Below are 21,293 nucleotides of genomic sequence, written 5' to 3' on the forward strand. Positions count from 1 at the left end.
CAGACTTCAGGGGAATGAGCATTGACAATCTAGAGAATTTGTTCAGTGAGAGCACTGTTTTTTAATTGAAGTAAAGGTGATTTACAATAGTATTATCAGTTTTAGGTGTACAACATAATGGTTCAAAATTTTTATAAATTATAGACTATATATACCATTTAAAGCTGTTTAAAAATGTTGGCTATATTTCCCTTGTAGCTTACTTGTTTAATATATCCTAGTAGCTTATTTATTTTATCCATACTAATTTGTACCTCTTAATCCCCTCTACTTTTCCACTTCCCACTGGTAACCATGAGTTTGTCAGAAAGCACCGTTAGTAATAATAGAATCTTTATGAATAATTTGAATATCAGGTCTTTTTAAAAATTACAGTAGTCAATTATATAACACTTTATTACTTGAAAATTTTCCCCATTCTGATTTTAGCACTGAAAGCCCTGCATGTTGGGGAAAACTTAGTCCCAGGCAACTGGACAGCTGGTCATCCTATGAAAGATCTTCTCTTTTGGAAGCTAAGATGAACTATTGCAGTAATAGGAGAAAAAGGTGAAATTACTGAACCATAACTTTGAAGAGGTTTTTAATGTGAAGAAGCATTATCATCTTGAAATACTGCTAATACTTTAAATTATAGGCAACACTATGTGAAATGCTGAGTCTGGGTCTCTGTAGACAAAGTCAGTAAAGTATATACATGAAATTGCCATCTTAATTGATAGGGATATGTGACAAGTAAAGATATAAACAAATGATAATTATCTTATAAATAACCAAGTTTAGTGAATTTGTTCATTGTTTTTCGTGTACATTAGCTGTCAGCTTGCTAAAAGCTTACTATTAAGAGCTAACTAGCTAGTTGAGTGATAGATCAATCTATGCCAAATCTTCACCTTGAATTTTTTTTAAAAATTCTATTTTCTTTCTCTATTATTTTTATAATTTTTTATTAGAAGGTATTGCTTTATAATACTGTGCTGATATCCACAATACTACTTAATTTTAAAACAAATTTTTATTGGAGTATAGTTGCTTGCAATGTTGTGTTTCTGTCTTATAGCAAAGTGAATCAGCTATGTGTTTACATATATCCCCTCTTTTGGGGATTTCCTTCCCATTAGGTCACCACAGAGCATTAAGTCAAGTTCTCTGTGCTATACAGTAGGTTCTCATTAGTTATCTATTTCATACATATCAGATTTTATTAATCTATCATAAGGCTACCTTTTTATTGATGTACTTTGGAACCAGTCCTGAAGTTTCAAGGTCATGCTTGTCTCCAGTTCTTTTGTCAACATAAATTGGTTTAGGCTTTTTAGCCACTCCCATAATGACATCAGCTGCATTTGTATTTATAAAATTTTTTTCACTCTGTATTCCCATGACTGGATGGTCAGTCCTCAATGGCACAGGTGGCTTTCTGCGCTCATTCCATTCAAACTTTTTTTCTGTTAGACATAACGTTTCCATTGTTAATGTTAAACCATAAACATGTCTACTCAGTACTATTTATAACATCCAGATATTTTACCATTAGTATATTAGAGTTGTATTAAAAATATATTCAAATATTTAAGGTAAAAATCAGTAATCACAAATGCAAAATATTAAATGTGAAATAATCAATATGTTGAAGAACAATATAAAAATCTAAGGGAACGCATATATATGGAATTTAGAAAGATGGTAACAATAACCCAGTGTACGAGACAACAAAAGAGACACTGATGTATAGAACAGTCTTATGGACTCTGTGGGAGAGGGAGAGGGTGGGAAGATTTGGGAGAATGGCAATGAAACATGTAAAATATCATGTAGGAAACGAGTTGCCAGTCCAGGTTCGATGCATGATGCTGGATGCTTGGGGCTGGTGCACTGGGACGGCCCAGAGGGATGGTATGGGGAGGGAGGAGGGAGGAGGGTTCGGGATGGGGGACACATGTATACCTGTGGCGGATTCATTTTGATATTTGGCAAAACTAATACAATTATGTAAAGTTTAAAAATAAAATAAAATTGGAAGATTTAAAAAATAATAATAAAAAAAAAAAAAGAAATAGTATTGGGAGATAGTAGAGTTTAAGAAGCACAGAAAATACTAAAATAAAATTAAATGCAATAAACTAAAAAAAAAAAAAAAAAACAAAAAAAAAAGAAAATAAACTCCCTAAATCATATGTGAGCTAATACATTTTTATTAGCTATTATGAAAATATTTTCTTATAAAGATTTCAACAAATATTTAGTTTGCCCATTGAAAAAGTTCAAAGAAACATGAAAACATTTTTCTGAGTACTTTCAATATTATGAATAATCATTTTCACAGGAAAGTTACTATAAAATCACAAAGTACCCTCTTACACTGTTGGTGGGAATGCAAACTAGTACAGCCACTATGGAGAACAGTGTGGAGATTCCTTAAAAAACTGGAAATAGAACTGCCTTATGATCCAGCAATCCCACTGCTGGGCATACACACTGAGGAAACCAGAAGGGAAAGAGACACGTGTACCCCAATGTTCATTGCAGCACTGTTTATAATAGCCAAGACATGGAAGCAACCTAGATGTCCATCAGCAGATGAATGGATAAGAAAGCAGTGGTACATATACACAATGGAGTATTACTCAGGCATTAAAAAGAATACATTTGAATCAGTTCTAATGAGGTGGATGAAACTGGAGCCTATTATACAGAGTGAAGTAAGCCAGAAGGAAAAACATAAATACAGTATTCTAACGCATATATATGGAATTTAGAAAGATGGTAACAATAACCCTGTGTACGAGACAGCAAAAGAGACACTGATGTATAGAACAGTCTTATGGACTCTGTGGGAGAGGGAGAGGGTGGGAAGATTTGGGAGAATGACATTGTAACATGTAAAATATCATGTAAGAAACGAGTTGCCAGTCCAGGTTCGATCCACGATACTGGATGCTTGGGGCTGGTGCACTGGGACGACCCAGAGGGATGGTATGGGGAGGGAGGAGGGAGGAGGGTTCAGGATGGGGAACACATGTATACCTGTGGTGGATTCATTTTGATATTTGTCAAAACTAATACAATTATGTAAAGTTTAAAAATAAAATAAAATTTAAAAAATAAAAAAAAAATAAAAATAAAAATTTAAAAAAAAAAAAAAAAGAAAAGAAATCAAACTTGATGTATTGAAAGTCCAAGAATCTGTGAAATTTTTTGCAGATTATCATTACAATGATTATCATTGATTATTATTACAAGGCATAAAAATCATGTAATAGCTGTGCCTCCAACATGCATCTTAAGAAATAAAGATTACCAATACTGTTGAGGTTTCCTGTTCACTCCTCGATGATTACATTTCACCTCCTTAAATAACTACTATCCAGAGTTTACCTTATTTCCCTATTCCACATTCTCTTAATTAGCAGATGAAACTGGCTGTTTCTACACAGTCTCTTTGACTTGACCATTCTGACTCACCTGTTTTGATACAGCCACATAGAAGTGGTTTGTCAAAAAGCTAAAATGTAAAATAATTACATTTTATTTCCCAGAACCAAAGGCAACAACTATCTTGACAAAACCTTACTCAAATCTTAACCCCAAACATAACTACTAGGTACTTTGTCTTTATTCATTTCTGTACTGTTTGAACTTTTAAATCATTTTATATAACCTTTATTATAAGAAAAAAAACAGTATTTTATTATTAAAGGTCTATGAAATGGATTGATCTCTTGTTATGGGCTGAATTGTGTCCTGACCCCCATATTCATATGTTGAAGCCCTAAAGCCCAGTACCTCAGAACGGTACTGTAGTTGAACATAGTTTTAAAGAGGGATTTAAGTTAAAATGAAGGCATCAGGGTGCTACTGCTGCTGCTGCTAAGTCGATTCAGTCGTGTCCGACTCTGTGCGACCCCATAGATGTCAGCCCACTAGGCTCCTCCTTTCCTGGGATCCTCCAGGCAAGAATACTGTAGTGGGTTGCCATTTCCTTCTCCAATGCATGAAAGTGAAAAGTGAAAGTGAAGTCGCTCAGTAGTGCCCGACTCTTAGCGACCCCATGGACTGCAGCCTACCAGGCTCCTCCATCCATGGGATTTTCCAGGCAAGAGTACTGGAGTGGGGTGCCATTGCCTTCTCCACGAATGATATCCTTATAAAAGGAGGAAATTCGGACACAAACACAGAAGGAAGACCATGTGAAGACACAGGGAGAAGATAGCTATCTAGAAGCCAAGAAGAGAGGTCTCAGAAGAAATGAACCCTGTAAATATCTTGATGGTGTTTTTGTTTGTTATTGGCTGCACCTTGAGGCATGTGGGATTTGTTTCTCCGACCAGGGATTGAACCCATAATCCCTACAATGGAAGCACAGAGTCCTAACCACTGGACTGTCACATAATTCCGGGAAACACCCTGATCTTCGATGCTAGCTCTCAGAATTGTGACAAAATAAATTTCTACTTAAGCTACTCCATGGGGCTTTCCAAGTGGCAGTAGTGGTAAACAATCCACCTGCTAATGCTGGAGACAGTAAGAGACATAGGTTCGATCTGGGTTGGGAAGATCCCCTGGAGAAGGAAATGGCAACCCACTCCAGTATTCTTGCCTGGAGAGTCCCATGCACAGAGGCGCCTGGAGGGCTACAGTCCATAGGGTCTCAAAGAGTCAGACATGACTGAAGCAGCTTAGCACGCACATACTCGTTAGGGTAGCAGCCCTGCTGCTGCTGCTGCTAAGTCACATCAGTCGTGTCCGACTCTGTGCGACCCCGTAGACAGCAGCCCACCAGGCTCCCCCATCCCTGGGATTCTCCAGGCAAGAACACTGGAGTGGGTTGCCATTTCCTTCTCCAGTCCATGAGAGTGAAAAGTGAAAGTGAAGTCGCTCAGTCGTGTCCGACTCTTAGCGACCCCATCGACTACAGCCTACCAGGCTCCTTTGTCCATGGGATTTTCAAGGCAAGAGTACTGGAGTGGGGTGCCATTGCCTTCTCCTAGCAAACCAATATACCCCTGATAATTCTATACCCCCCACAAATATTATAAAGGAAGCTTTCAATATTCACTTAGTCATTGATTCATGCAATATGTTTTTGCTGAATACTTACTATGTTCCCAGGTACTGCTCTAGGAACTGTGGGTACAGCAGTGAACAAAGGACACAAAGCCCCCTTTCTGATGGAGTTTACATGATAGTGGGGGATGGAAAAATGTAATGTGTAGACTATGATGTATGTATTTGCTTGAACAATATGTAAAACTGTTTCTTGTTCTTGACCTACAAAAATAGTTATCTTCTTCCTATTTAACATACTACTGAGATGTTGTGAATTGTCAGAAATTGAATTGTGGAGTTCTTACAAAGCCTGGAGCAGAGAATAAACCTGTTACAACCCAAATATTTCCCATCTACTAAAACAGACTCATTGGAAAAGACTCTGATGCTGGGAGGGATTGGGGGCAGGAGGAGAAGGGGACGACAGAGGATGAGATGGCTGGATGGCATCACTGACTCAATGGACGTGAGTCTGAGTGAACTCCGGAAATTGGTGATGGACAGGGAGGCCTGGCGTGCTGCGATTCATGGGGCTGCAAAGAGTTGGACACAACTGAGCAACTGAACTGAACTGAACTGAAACATACCCAAGTAAGGATGGTATAACCAGTTTGCCTAAAAAGCCAGAGGCTTTAAAAAAAAATAATTTATCTGTTTTAATTGGAGGCTAATTACTTTATAATATTGTAGTGGTTTTTGCCATACATTGACATGAATCAGCCACGGGTGTACATGTGTTCCCCATCCTGAACCCCCCTCCCACCTCCCTCACTATCCCATCCCTCAGGGTCATCCCAGTGCACCAGCCCTGAGCACCCTGTCTCATGCATCGAACCTGGACTGGCGATCTTTTTCACATATGATAATATACATGTTTCAATTCTATTCTCTCAAATCATCCCACCCTTGCCTTCTCCCACAGAGTCCAAAAATCTGTTCTTTACATCTGTGTCTCTTCTGCTGTCTCACATATAGGGTCATTGTTATCATCTTTCTAAATTCCAAATATATGTGTTAATATACTGTATTGGTGTTTTTCTGACTTACTTCACTCTGTATAATAGGCTCCAGTTTCATCCACCTCATTAGAACTGATTCAAATACATTCTTTTTAATAGCTGAGTAATTAGTCCATTGTGTATATGTACCAAACTTCTTTATCCATTCATCTGCCAATGGACATCTAGGTTGCTTCCATCTCCTGGCTATTGTAAACAGTGCTGCGATGAACATCGGGGTACATATGTCTCTTTTAACTCAAAACCAGAGGCTTTTATAAGTTCACATGAGAAATATTTAGAAGCCAAATTTAATTATGAGTTGAAAGTGCATGCAGATGACTTCCTTAACTAAAGCTTTAGAAATGCATTTAAGAGGCAAAAGTGAATTCTCAGAAAATAAAGCAACAGTTTAGGAAGACTGATAACTCATTCTTAGTTGAGTAAGTCAGATAAGGCAATGGCACCCCACTACAGTACTCTTGCCTGGAAAATCCCATGGACGGAGGAGCCTGGTAGGCTGCAGTCCATGGGGTCGCTAAGAGTCAGGCACGACTGAGTGACTTCACTTTGACTTTTCACTTTTATGCCTTAGAGAAGGAAATGGCAACCCACTCCAGTGTTCTTGCCTGGAGAATCCCAGGGACGGGGGAGCCTGGTGGGCTGTGTCTATGGGGTCGCACAGAGTCGGACACGACTGAAGTGACTTAGCAGCAGCAGCAGTTGAGTAAGTAAATTATAAATCTTCCTTTGTGGTTGTGCGCTGGATGAAGCCTAAAGCCTACCCCCATCTTACTGTATGGTGTATCTACCTAAGCATCATCTCGTCTATCAACACAAGAGTGGAGGATGGCAATGGGGCTGCTGCTTCGTCGCTCAGGCATGTCTGACTCTTTGCAGACAATGTGGGGAGGTTTGGAAAAAGGGGTGAGGATGTCTAGTCACAAATTATTCCCCCTGATATCTATATTCTCTACGACCACAATTGACTGCCAAATCCGAAAGCCAAATGATTTGGTTTCTTTCTAGGCTTCCCTGATAGCTCAGCTGGTAAAGAATTTGCCTACAATGCAGGAGACCCCGGTTCGAATCCTGGGTCAGGAAGAGCTGCTGGAGAACAGATAGGCTACGCGCTCCAGTATTTTTGGGCTCCCCTGGTGGCTCAACTGGTAAAGAATCCACCTGCAGTGTCGGAGGTGGATTCGATCCCTGGGGTGGGAAGATCCATGGAGAAGGGAACGGCTACTCACTCCAGTGTTCTGGCCTGGAGAATTCCAAGGACTGTATAGTCCATGGGGTGGCAAAGAGTCAGACACAACTGAGCAATTCTGACTTTCACTTTTCACTTTAGGCTATAACAAAACTGCAATATCAACAGGGTCTCGTAGTCATGCAGATGTTCCACTACTTGAATTCAGAGAAATGTTCATATACCTTGTAGGTATTTTTCAGTGTGTCTAGCAAGTTACTGTGTTCAAAATGGCAGTATATGCACAAAGAGACTGGTAGCTGTTTGGCCTATGTTACCTAAAACGTTGTTTCACCGCATGGGCTTTTATTTTATCTTATTTTGATGGACCTTTAAAGCTCTTGTAAAACCCCAAATTTTTTATTCTTAAGGCCAATGAATTTTTGTGTTTGTTTTACCTTATAACATTTCATGCAAAGATGAAATGGTATGGGCCTAACAGAAGCAGAAGATATTAAGAAAAGGTGGCAAGAATACACAGAAGAACTATACAAAAAAGATCCTCACGACCCAGATGATGATGATGTGATCACTCACCTAGAGCCAGACATACTGCAATGTGAAGTCAAGTCGGCCTTAGGAAGTATCACTAAGAACAAAGCTAGTGGAGGTGATGGAATTCCAGTTGAGCTCTTTCAAATGCTAAAAGATGATGCTGTGAAAGTGTTGCATTCAATATGTCAGCAAATCTGGAAAACTCAGCAGTGGCCACAGGACTGGAAAAGGTCAGTTTTCATTCCAATCCCAAAGAAAGGAAATGCCAAAGAATGCTCAAACTACCACACAATTGCACTCATCTCACACGCTAGTAAAGTAATCCTCAGAATTCTCCAAGCCAGGCTTCAGCAATTGTGAACCGTGAACTTCCAGAGGTTAAAGCTGGTTTTAGAAAAGGCAAAGGAACCAGAGATCAAATTGCCAACATCTGCTGGATCATTGAAAAAGCAAGCGAGTTCCAGAAAAACATCTACTTCTGCGTTATTGACTACGCCAAAGCTTTTGACTGTGTGGATCACAATAAACTGTGGAAAATTCTGAAAGAGATAGGAATACCAGACCACCTGACCTGCCTCTTGAGAAACCTGTATGCAGGTCAGGAAGCAACAATTAGAACTGGACATGGAACAACAGACTGGTTCCAAATAGGCAAGGAGTACATCAAGGCTGTACATTGTCATCCTGCTTATTTAACTTCTATGCAGAGTACATCATGAGAAACGCTGGGCTGGAAGAAGCAAAAGCTGGAATCAAGATTGCCGGGAGAAATATCAATAACCTCCGATATGGAGATGATAACACCCTTACGGCAGAAAGTGAAGAGGAACTAAAAAGCCTCTTGATGAAAGTGAAAAGGGAGAGTGAAAAAGTTGGCTTAAAGCTCAACATTCAGAAAACTAAGGTCATGGTATCCAGTCCCATCACTTCATAGCAAATAGATGGGGAAACAGTGGAAACAGTGTCAGACTTTATTTTGGGAGGCTCCAAAATCACTGCAGATGGTGATTGCAGTCATAAAATTAAAAGACGCTTACTCCTTGGAAGGAAAGTTATGACCAACCTAGACAGCATATTAAAAAGCAGAGACATTACTTTGTCAACACAGATCCATCTAGTCAAGGCTATGGTTTTTCCAGTAGTCATGTATGGTTGTGAGAGTTGGACTGTGAAGAAAGCTGAGTGCCGAAGAATTGATGCTTTTGAACTGTGGTGTTGGAGAAGACTCTTGAGAGTCCCTTGGACTGCAAGGAGATCCAACCAGTCCATCCTAAAGGAGATCATTCCTGGATGTTCATTGGAAGGACTGATGTTGAAGCTGAAATTCCAATACTTTGGCCACCTGATGCGAAGCGCTGACTCATTTGAAAAGACCCTGATGTTGGAAAAGATTGAAGGCAGGAGGAGAAGGGATGACAGAGGATGAGATGGTTGGATGGCATCACCGACTCAATGGACGTGAGTTTGGGTGAACTCTGGGAGTTGGCGATGGACAGGGAGGCCTGGCGTGCTGCAGTTCATGGGGTCGCAAAGAGTCGGACATGACTGAGTAACTGAACTGAACTGAACTACCTTATAATGTTTATAAGAGGAGAGACAGACTTCATCTCTTTTTTCTTATTTGAAACTTAGGATTTACAGTTTGGTAGTTGTGCTATGTAATATGCTTAACTTTGGTGAGTATTCATAAGGACTCAAGTAATATCACTGGTCCTAAGGCACTTAAGGAATTAAATTCTATTTTAAGATTTTCCAGTATTCTTGAGTGGCTGTGCATTGCAAAATAACACTCGAGGAAAAGACAGGAGACTTTCAAAGACCTGAATTTAAACATTAATATTGTATTTTCATACTTGCTTCTTCCATCTTTCCTAATAATGCCCTCATCCTTTATCATGGCATATGGATTATGAGAGGATTGTGGGACACAAACCATTGCCATAGGGAGAAGGAGTCACGTTTTTGTCAAAAGGTGATACCCTCACTGGGCTTGACATACTGTGTTAGTTCTTTGATCCAAGAAGATGGGAAGAGGCTAACTTTTTAAAAGACATAGACTCATTGCCCTCTTGTGTTTATTACCCAAAACCAGCAGGGAAGACATACTCAAGATGGGAAGAAGCTGCTTCATGCATACTTGTCACAAATCCTTTTTCATCTATTCTCCACTTTTCTAATGGCCTTTCCCCCAATATCCATGTGCTTTATGATCACAACTGACTACATCATTTGTGAGGCCCAGCACAAGATGAAAATGTGGGACTCCTTGATAAAAAGTTATTAGGAATTTCAAGATGACAAAAGCAGAGCATTAAACCAAGTGTGGGATCCTTTGAAGCATGGGGCCCAGGGTGGCTGCACAGGTAGCATGCCCAAGAAACTGATTCTCATTCAGGAAGCCTCTTCCATTACATCCAGTTCTTTCATTGTCCTAATGGTCTTCGAGATCTGAGAAATTTAAAGCCCCATACTCAAAGCTAAAATGAGACTGGTCATTGCTTTGACAACTGATAGCAATGGTTGTATTTTCATTTCCTGGAAAAAAGACTAGATAAGGTCCAGAGGCCAAGCAATTTTGCCCATTTGGGGTTTAGAACTCTTATAATTGTTGCTTGTTATTGATGTCATATGGCTAGATCTGAAGATGGTGGGTGGTGCTCGAGGTGGGGCTTTATCATATAGTCCAAGATATAGTTCAAGATGCTTACACCTTCAAAAGGAAAGTCTTTGGGGAAGGAAATTTAGCATTCTCTACTCTCTTTTTCTGGGAAATAGACGGGGAAACAGTGGAAACAGTGTCAGACTTTATTTTTTGGGGCTCCAAAGTCACTGCAGATGGTGACTGCAGCCATGAAATTAAAAGACGCTTACTCCTTGGAAGGAAAGTTATGACCAACCTAGACAGCATATTCAAAAGCAGAGACATTACTTTGCCAACAAAGGTTTGTCTAGTCAAGGCTATGTTTTTCCTGTGGTCATGTATGGATGTGAGAGTTGGACTGTGAAGAAGGCTGAACGCCGAAGAATTGATGCTTTTGAACTGTGGTGTTGGAGAAGACTCTTGAGAGTCCCTTGGACTGCAAGGAGATCCAACCAGTCCATTCTGAAGGAGATCAGCCCTGGGATCTCTTTGGAAGGAATGATGCTAAAGCTGAAACTCCAGTACTTTGGCCAACTCATTCGAAGAGTTGACTCATTGGAAAAGACTCTGATGCTGGGAGGGATTGGGGGCAGGAGGAGAAGGGGATGACAGAGGATGAGATGGCTGGATGGCATCACTGACTTGATGGACATGAGTCTAGGTGAACTCCGGGAGTTGGTGATGGACAGGGAGGCCTGGCATGCTGCGATTCATGGTGTCGAAAAGAGTAGGACACGACTGAGCAACTGAACTGAACTGACTCTCTTTTTCTACTACATAGTGGGGTTTTTGAGAATTTTTTAAAATACATTTTTTCATTGTAGTGGATTTGTAATATTATAAGTAACAGGTATACAATATAGTGATTCAGAATTTTTAAAGGTTATACTCCATTTATAATTACTATAAAATTTGACTGTATCACTTATTATACAATGTATCATTGTATCTTATTTTATACATAATAATTTGAACCTCTTAAGCCCCTATTTTATTGCCTCTCTTTTCCCTCTTCTCACTGGTAACCACTAGTTTACTCTGTTTGCTTCTTTTTTGTTATATTTACCAGTTTGTTTTCTTTTATATTCTACATATAAGTGACATCAAAAAGTTTACATCTTTGACTTATTTCCCTTAGTATAATACCCTCCAAGTCCATCCATGTTGCTGCAAATGGCAATAGTTCATTCTTTTTTTATGGTTGAGTGGGCTGCCGTCTATGGGGTCGCACAGGGTAGGACACGACTGAAGCCACTTAGCAGCAGCAGCAGCAGTATTGCATTGTATACATATACCACAACTTCTTTATCCATTAATCTGCTGATGGGCACTTAGGTTGCTTCCATGTCTTGACTAAATAATGCTGCTAGGAATACTACGGTGAATGTACTATATTCCTGATTTCTGCTTTTTCCTAGCCTCTAAAATTCTGTTTAATATGAGCTAAAGTTGTTATTACTGTGAACATTTAATATTCACAGACAAGATAATTGTAGTTAAATTACCCGTAAACACTTTTAAAATTAAAAAGTGATAAAACCTACTGGGTGGTAGAATTTTTTCCTTTGAGTGTTTCTTCAGGAAATCCTTTGGAGAAGGTACTTCAAGTTTTGCTGGTCCCATAGTTTTCATCGCAGTTTTAAATTTTTGCATGTCATCTTTTACAGTTGCTTTAAAAATTGATACATACCTAAAGATAAAAAAAAAACTGTAGCATGTATATCTTTAATAGAAACCATATAAAGTTTTCAAAAGGATATATACATTTCTAACTTACATATAGCTATATTCTATATTCTATAATATATATTTATATTCAATTGGAGATAGCCATTAAGCATAATTATCTGAGCCCTGTCCATCAGGCTTAGGCAAGCTAGATTAAAGTTTTACTCTAATAAAACAGTGCCAGGATAAAGATGATCATAGTATCTACTTACTACTCTTTGACCATCTGTAGCATTTATAATGATGTAACCTCTCCCATTTCTGATATTGGTAGTGTGTCTCTCCTCTCTCTCTCTTTTGTTCTTTTTCTTTTGCTTATAAGTCTTCTCTAATGTTCACATTTGCCATTTCAATGATTTCTGCACTGATCATTACTATATCTCATTATTTGGAGTTTTTTTCTCTTTAAGTTTCTTAAGGTACAATTTTAGCTATTTGACTTTGAACATTTATACTTATATGTGTTTCCTGAGAAATCTGTATGCAGGTCAAGAAGCAACAGTTAGAACCAGACATGGAACAACAGACTGGTTCCAAATTGGGAAAAGAGTATGTCAAAGTTGTATATTGTCACCCTGCTTATTTAACTTATATGCAGAGTACATCATGCAAAATGCTGGGCTGGATGAAGCACAAGCTGGAATCAAGATTGCCAGGAGAAATATCAGCAATCTCAGATGCAGATGGCAGAAAGCAAAGAAGAACTAAAGAGCCTCTTAATGAAAGTGAAAGAGAAGAGTAAAAAAGCTGGCTTAAAACTCAACATTCAAAAAATCATGGCATCTCGTCCCATCACTTCATAGCAAGCAGATGGGGAAACAATGGAAACAGTGAGAGACTTTATTTTGGGGGGGCTCCACAATCACTGCAGATGGTGACTGCAGCCATGAAATTAAAAGACGCTTGCTCCTTGGAAGAAAAGCTATGACCAACCTAGACAGCATATTAGAAAGGAATGCATTTGAGTCAGTTCTAATGAGGTGAATGAACCTAGAGCCTATTATACAAAGTGAAGTAAGTCAGAAAGAGAGATAAATATTATACTGTAATATCTATATACAGAATCTAGAAAAATGGTACTGAAGAATTTATTTACTGGGCAGCAATGGAGAAACAAACATAGAAAATAGACTTATGGACATGGAGAGAGGGGAGGAGTGGGTGAGATGTATGGAAAGTGTAACATGGAAACTTACATTACCATATGTAAAATAGATAGCCAACGGGAATTTGCTGTATGACTCAGGAAACTCAAACAGGGGCTCTGTATCAATCTAGAGGAGTGAGATGGGAGGAAGGTTCAAAAGGGAGGGGATATATTGTATACCTATGGCTGATTCATGTTGAGATTTGACAGAAGACAACAAAATTCTGTAAAGCAATTATCCTTCAATAAAAAAATCAATAAATTAGAAAAAAAAGCAGAGACATTATTTCACCAACAAAGGTCTGTCTAGTCAAAGCTATGGTTTTTCCAGTAGTCATGTATGGATGAGAGAGTTGGACTATAAAGAAAGCTGAGTGCCACAGAATTGATACTTTTGAACTGTGGTGTTGGAGAAGACTTTTGAGAGTCCCTCCAATCACTCCATCCTAAAGGAAATCAGTTCTGAATATTCATTGGAAGGACTGATGCTGAAGCTGAAACTCCAATACTGTGGCCACCTGATGCGAAGAACCGTCTCATTAGAAAAGACCCAGATGCTGAGAAAGATCGAAGGTGGAAAGAGAAGGGGATGACAGAGGATGAGATGGTTGGATGACATCACTGACTCGATGGACGTGAGTTTGAGCAAGATCTGGGAGTTGGTGACGGACAGGGAAGCCTGGTGTGCTGGAGTCTATGGGGTTGCAAAGAGTTGGACACAACTGAGTGACTGAAATGACTTATCTAATAGAAGCCAAAAATTCCCTCTAGGCATTGCTTCATAGCTGCATAGCACAAATTTTGATATGATATGCTTCCATTTTCATTCGGCTCAAAAACCTTTTAAATCCCCTTCTGATGTCTTCTTTGTGTTAGAAGTTTGTTTAGATGTGTTATGCTTGTTTGGGGACTTTCCAGATCTCTCTCTGATTTCTAATTAATTTCTATCATGGTTAAAAAAATATAGTTTGTAAAATTTCAATCCTTTAAAGTTTTTTGACACTTGTTTTATGACACAAAGCACATTCTATCTTGGTAAATGTTCTATATACACTGGAAAAGGAAGTGTATATAGAACTTTTGACCACTATTCAACAACTGCCGCTATTGGCTGGAGTGTTCTATAACTGACAGGACAAAACAGGTTGGATACTATTTTCAAGTGTTCTAATAATCATTGAAAGAGAGATGTTGAAATCTCTGATTACAATTGTGGATTTATTTCTTCTTTTAGTTCTGTCAGCTTTTGCTTCATGTATTTTGAAGCTCCATTAGTAGGTACACAGCCTTTAGAATTAGCATACCTTCTTGAAAAACTGATCACTTCATTATTAGAAAGTAATACTCTTTATCCCTCTTAAAATTCTATAGTCTAAAATCTACTGTTTGATATTAATATAACCAATCCAGTATTCCTTTATGATAATACAATATTTGTCTATTCTTTGAGTTTTTTTCTGTGTCTTTATTTTTTAAGGGGGTTTTCAATAGCACCCCACTCCAGTACTCTTGCCTGGAAAATCCTATGGACGGAGGAGCCTGGTGGGCTGCAGTCCATGGGGTCGCTGAGGGTTGGATACGACTGAGCAACTTCACTTTCACTTTTCACTTTCACGCACTGGAGAAGGAAATGGCAACCCACTCCAGTGTTCTTGCCTGGAGAATCCCAGGGACGATGGAGCCTGGTGGGCTGCCATCTGTGGGGTAGCACAGAGTTGAACACAACTGAAGTGACTTAGCAGCAGCTTATGGAGAACATAGAATTTTTATCCTTTCTAACAGTTTCGTAATTGTTTGGACTACTGACATTTAATGTGATTTTTTTAAATGTATTTGCATTTAAAATTTCCATCTTGCTATTGTTTTCTACATATCCCATTGCTGGTTCTTCCTTATTTTGTGCTGTCTTATCTTTTGTTTTTATTTTGTAGAAGTTCTAAGGTTTACAATATATGTTTACCTCATCACAGTCTACCTTCAAGTATTATTATACTACAAGTATTATTATACTACAGGATATAAGAACCTCACAAAAGCTTCTACCCCTCCCCCATCTTTATCCTAGGGTTCTATGAGTATTATAAAACCTGTAATTCATTGTGGTTATTTTCCCCTTAAAAACCTAAGTATATTGTAACGAAATTTAAAAAGAAAAAAAAAAACTAACATTTACCCATCTGTGTGTGTGTGTGTATGCTCAGTTGGGTTCGACTCTTTGTGACCCTATGGGCTGTAGCCCACCAGGCTCCTCTGTCCATGGGATTCTCCAGGCAAGAATACTGGAGTGGGTTGCCCTTTCCTCCTACAGGGGATTTTCCTGACCCAGGGATCAAACTCTTGTCTCCTGTGACACCTGCATTGGCAGGTAGATTCTTTTACCATCAAGTCACCTGGGAAGCCATATTTACCATTTTATGTAATCTTTATGTCATTGTGCAAATCCAAATTTCCAGCTCATACCACTTTCTTGTGCATTATGGACTTTTAAAACTTCTGGCTTCCTGTGTTTTCTGATGAAATATTTGCTGACCTTCCTTCTTCCTCTGTATGCAATGTTTCTTTTTTCCTTGGCTGTTTTTAGTATTTTTCTCTTTATTACTGGTTTTAGGAAAGTTTATGTTAATTCCCCTTGGAATGGTTTCCCTCTTCTCTTCTTACAACTCCTCCTTTTCCCTCTTGGGGTTCATAATGATTCTTTGATTTGTAGATTTAAAGATCTCATTAATTTTATAAAAATTTTGACCACTATTCAAATATTTCTTCTTTATCTGTCTACTCTCCTTCTGGGATCCTAATTACACTTGTGTTAGGTTGCTTGATGTGGTCAACAGCTCACTGATTCTGTATTCCTTTTCAGTTTTTTTCCCCTCTCATTTTCATTTTGTGTTGTTTTATGTCTTTAAATCCAAAAATATTTTTTTCTTCAGTGTCTTAGCTATTATCCCCATTCAGTATACTATTTTCATTTTAGACGTAGTATTATTTATGTATTCAACTTAATTTTTTTATCCTTCTATTTCTATGTCTTGCTCATGTTTTCATCTGCATTTGGAACACATGAAAATATTTTAAATAGTGGTTTTAATGTTCTTGTCTACTAATTCTCTGATATTGTTTCTTTGTCTGTTTGTATTGACTGATTTTTCTCTTGGTTATACATATTATATTTCTGGGACTAGAAACTTTTAGTCCAGTTCTAAGTCGGTCCTACTTCCTGGTACAGCACTCAATCCCCTGTATCTTATGAGATTCACTCTGGTTGGTGGGAACATAAACTTTATCTGGCTCTGCTGCTTTCTGTTGGTTATTTCTCTGGCCTTGGTAGTTTCATCATACATGTGGACTGTCAACCAAAGACATCAGGGAAATCCTCCTGTATACTTCCATAATTTTCTATCTATGCAGTTCTCTCCTCTACAGTACTCTGTGCTATGAATTGTATATGGCTTGACCTCCTCAAGGAGAAGGAAATGGCAACCCACTCCAGTACTCTTGCCTGGAGAATCCCATGGATGGAGGAGCCTGGTGGGCTACAGTCCATGGGGTCGCAAAGAGTCAGACATGACTGAGCGACTTCCCTTTGACCTCAAATTCTGAATCCTGTCACTTTAACTCAGTGAAACTGCTGAATTTTGTTTTAATTTCTCTTTCCTGAACTTTTGTCTGGAGATTTTCTCCAGGGAGAATATTGGGACAATTGTAGGTCTTGTTTCCCTTCACTTAGGGATGACCGTTCTGTGCTGCTTATTGTTCAGTGTCTAAAAAACCATTGTTTTACATATATTTTCCTGGTGTTTTAATTGCTTAAGGTGAGAGGGTAAATTCCATTCTTGATTGGAAGCAGAAATTCAGCTACACCACTTTTAGTAACTTGTATTCTCACCTTACTATGTAGATAAGTTTGTGTGGAGAAACATTAAATTTTTTCTTGCTTTTAGAAGACTTTCCTCAACTTTGAACTCAATGGCTAGGAATTAATTACAGTCCAAAATGAATGAGCACATTAGATACCTTCAAGAAGTAATGTTCAATCCAAATCTGTGCCTTCAAATTCCCATGGAAACTGGAATTAGCATATATGATCTGACTAATCACCTTTTTTGAGGTAAAAAGGAGTGTGTATACTCACCTTTTTAAAAATTGCATCTTGTGATTCATTCCACTATTTTGTGTGTGAACTGAAAGCTTACCATGTCATAGAAAATAAGATATTTTATTCTATATGAATAATAACTTTTTCCAAATTACAAATTTTTAAAATGATGAAACTAATATAATGGTGTATGTCAATTATATCTCAATAACACAAGAATAAAGATCTATTAATAGGTTCCATTAATCTCAATTTTCCAAAAAAATTTTTATATATCTATGTATGAATTGTAACTTGATTTTAACTTGATAATGTGATTTCTTTTCATAATTAATATATGTAAAACTTACACTTTTTTTTGAATGAAAGATTTTTTCAATGCTATAGTGCTTTACAATTTTCAAATCATGCAAGTTTCACCCACATTTCATATAATTCCATAACAACCCTTTTGCCCTACCCTTGTATTCCCCTTCTCCCTGCCCCCCACCCCCACTGGTAACCACTAGTTTGTTCTTTTTATCTGTGAATCTGCTTCTTTTTTGTTTTCACTACTTTGTTGTATTTTTTAGACTCTACATTTAAGTGACGCCACAGTATTTGTCTTTCTCTGACTTATTACACAAAAAATAATGCTCTCCAAATCCATACATGTTGCTGCAAATGGCAAAATTCCATGCTTTTTTATAACTGAGTAGCAATCCATTGCATGTATATGTGTGTATATACATATACACACATCTTCTTTATCCATTCAGCTATTGATGAACACTGAGCTTGCTTCCATTACACTTTCAATAGTTGCATTTGATTCCATTTTCTAGATGGTGTGGTTTTATTGTAAAGATCTAGGGGTGACTCAGACAACTGGTCCTACTTTTTTATTACATGTGGGCTAAAGTTGTCATATTCAATAAACATACCATACTTATATTTTCTTGCCAATAGTCATGATATATTTAATCATATTAAGTCTTTAGATAAACATTTCCATGGCAATTTATTTGAAATAGACCAAAAGTTGGTACAATCTGATGTTTCATTGAGTTTTTTTTTTTAATTCTATTCGACTAGATGAACATCTGGTTAACTACTGCTATATGCTTGTTTTGTTTTAAAATTTCAGGCCAATATTATTACAGCACTTCTTAATCATGTAGAACTTTAGACTGCTCATAGCTCACAGTTCAACTGGAAGAGGGTGTCCTTCATCCCACTTTGATTTCATATATCCATTTTCTAAATTCTCATTTAGCATCTGCATCTCTCATTAAGGTTTTCAACGATGTATGGTTTTATTGTTAACCAACACTTTAATGTTTATCTGTCAGTTCCCCAAGGAGACTGGAATCTCTGAGGTATGGGAGATCAGGTACCATCAATTGTGGTTTCCCCAAGGAATCTGCCTCTTTGTGAAAGCTGAACAATCATCTTCAAGACTTGCAAAGAGCTGCAGTGAACTTTCTTGAAACTGGGTATATAACTCAGTGATGCAAAGACTCATAGCTTAATATATTTCTTTCTTAGTAAGAATTCTTACTACTAATAAGGGAATTGGCTAAGGGTGATTGTGTTACTGTGAGGGCAATTTGTGTTACAGTGGAGACAGAGAATTGGTTAAAAGTTTTATTATGCTCTCTTTTTTATAAATTAGTGTCTTGCAAGCACGACATCTTATCGAATTAAAAACTCCTCTTGGTTGTTGCTGGCAGTGTAGGTTAACTTTACCCTAACACAAAGAGTTCTCTGGCATCACATTTGGATGCCTTCTATTCTTTTCACCATAAGTTAGTTTTTCCTACTTATTTCTTCAGAGTAAACCAAGGAGTTTGAGCTGTCACTGCAACATTACCCAAGGGTGATATTACACATTTGCCAACTAAATAAAGATTTTTCCTATAAAATTTCTTGAAAAAGCCACCTAGACACAGTAAAGCTTTTTAAATTTACCAATAAACAAAACACCTATTTAATAAACTATCTTAACATTCAAATTCAGGATTCTATGAAAAATATAATCTGCCAGTGGGTTACAGAGGAGGAGCTTTTATCTTGTACAATATACAGGAATTTTTGATTAAAACTCCATTCAGCAATAGTTAATTTGAACACTTCTCATAAACTCTGAAACTGTACCAAATCTTACTTTGAATTCCTATTTCCAATCTCTACTAGATTTTGAGAAGTTAATGGAAAACAAAATAGGTATTGGTCTGGTTAAAAAAAAGATACTCAGGCTTAAAAATGAAGGATCTGTCCACCTGTTGAAGATGTTAGGCACTCCAAGTATTTACTAAAAAAGAAAACTGACAATTAAGATCTGAAAGACCTTAAAGATTATCCAGTTCATGTAATTTTTTTTACAGATCAGAAAACAAATTTTAATAATGTATTTGAGATCACAAAACCAATCAGTTGCAGAGCCTAATTTTTTTGTTTTTAGCCCAGTGTGCTTTCAATGTAGTTTTGACTTGGAACAAGAAAAAGGAGAAAGATAAGGCTGCAAAATCCTAGAAGGAATGAGATTTTCCCTATTCTTTACCTTCTTTTGTCCCCAGAGATTTAAGTAAGTGCTAAGTCCCAGGTGAGTAACTGACAGGTTTACTGTCTGGTACCTTTTTGAAAATGTGGGGAGCTAAAGGGGTCCTAACACCTATATAAAAATCTTAACTCTATCACATATTTTTGGGTCTCTGTCAATCCATTCTTCTTTATATCAACTATCAGATCAAAAGAAGACCTTAGGCACTATCTTGTGCATTTGTTTCATCAATCAAAAAAAAGAGAGAGAGGCTCAGAAACAGAAATTTATATTTGACAATACTCGGGAAAAAATGGGTATTATCTTTCTTTAGAGAAAGCAGTGGTGTAGTCAGAAACAAAAGTGAATTCCTGAAACAAGATATCAAGTATCCTAATGCAGGATAATAAAATTGTGACTTCTCTTTTTTCAACACTAAGATATTTCAGGCTATGTTGCATACCATATCACACACGTACAATTAACTTACAATTACACACGTATGAACAAGAGGCTGACATAAGAAAATGGCTCTCTCACAGCACTGGTCCACCATCTCCCTGAATTATGAAGAGCTAAATACTTATATTTCGCAACTCCTTCTTTAAGAAGCTATCACCCAAGACTACTTCACTGAGATAGAAATAATCTCGTTTTGAAAGTCATACGACGCTTACTTAATCCTGAAATGGGACAATTCTTCTCCATTCTTGTTTCAAGTGATAATCGTTGCTTACGCACATACCTAGGAGGCTGTGGAGGCTCCTTCCAGTCACTGGGTATGAGGTTATAAATGCTCTCAGAAGGGCCCGTTGGATCCATGGCCACCATACGAGTCCTGAAAACTACTTAGCTTTTTTCTCACTATAGCAATATCTCCATCCCTTTCTTCACAGCTTGTCCTTTCCTCTCCTACCCTCTTGCCTTCTCAAGGAACGAACGTTTCTTTCACGCAATTTCCCCGCGACCTCTTCTTCGAGTCCTCTCTTGGCAAGAAAGTAAAATACCCCTTCTACGACTCTTGGGCTAGCTTAGCGTTGTTGACAGCACGACTACCGTGGAAACAGTAACTAGGCAACGAGGAAGTGGCGTCGCAATCTAGTTTTCCAAACTTTCCTTTCGCAACGGCTCCTTTTCTGTCAGAGAAGCTCAACGTGAAAACCACAGTTTATATGTACCTTTGGGAGTAAGGGGTGGAAAATGGCGTCCCCTTGAAAATGTTGCTCTTTTCTCTGTGTATTTGGAAAAAAAAGATAAATTCTACCACAGACAAACGGGAAATTGTGCCGATGTGCAAGCGTCACACAATACTCTCGTCCACATGCGTGACCCTGTGGGGCGGGGCGAGCGACTGAGGCCACGCTGACGCACG

The 21,293-nt window shown here is 38.0% G+C and overlaps 1 protein-coding gene across 2 annotated transcripts in view; it reads right to left on the reverse strand.

Annotated features, from left to right (window-relative positions):
• ENKUR (enkurin, TRPC channel interacting protein) overlaps nucleotides 1-21,274 on the reverse strand; it is a 37,096-nt gene extending 15,822 nt beyond the window's left edge. Inside the window, exons 1-3 of one of the 2 annotated variants that reach the window (XM_025000582.2) lie at nucleotides 21,100-21,248; nucleotides 11,977-12,122; nucleotides 1,225-1,448 (exon numbers count right to left, since the gene is read on the reverse strand). In XM_025000582.2, the coding sequence (XP_024856350.1) occupies nucleotides 1,225-1,448; nucleotides 11,977-12,085 (333 nt within the window). In that variant the 5' untranslated portion in view covers nucleotides 12,086-12,122; nucleotides 21,100-21,248. Of the gene's footprint in view, nucleotides 1-1,224; nucleotides 1,449-11,976; nucleotides 12,123-20,666 lie in introns of both variants that reach the window. The other variant, NM_001192445.1, reaches the window with a different exon arrangement.
• Between the last annotated feature and the right edge of the window lie 19 nt (nucleotides 21,275-21,293).

The sequence above is a fragment of the Bos taurus genome, chromosome 13 (genome assembly GCF_002263795.3).
Source record: "Bos taurus isolate L1 Dominette 01449 registration number 42190680 breed Hereford chromosome 13, ARS-UCD2.0, whole genome shotgun sequence".
Taxonomy (NCBI): Eukaryota; Metazoa; Chordata; class Mammalia; order Artiodactyla; family Bovidae; genus Bos; species Bos taurus.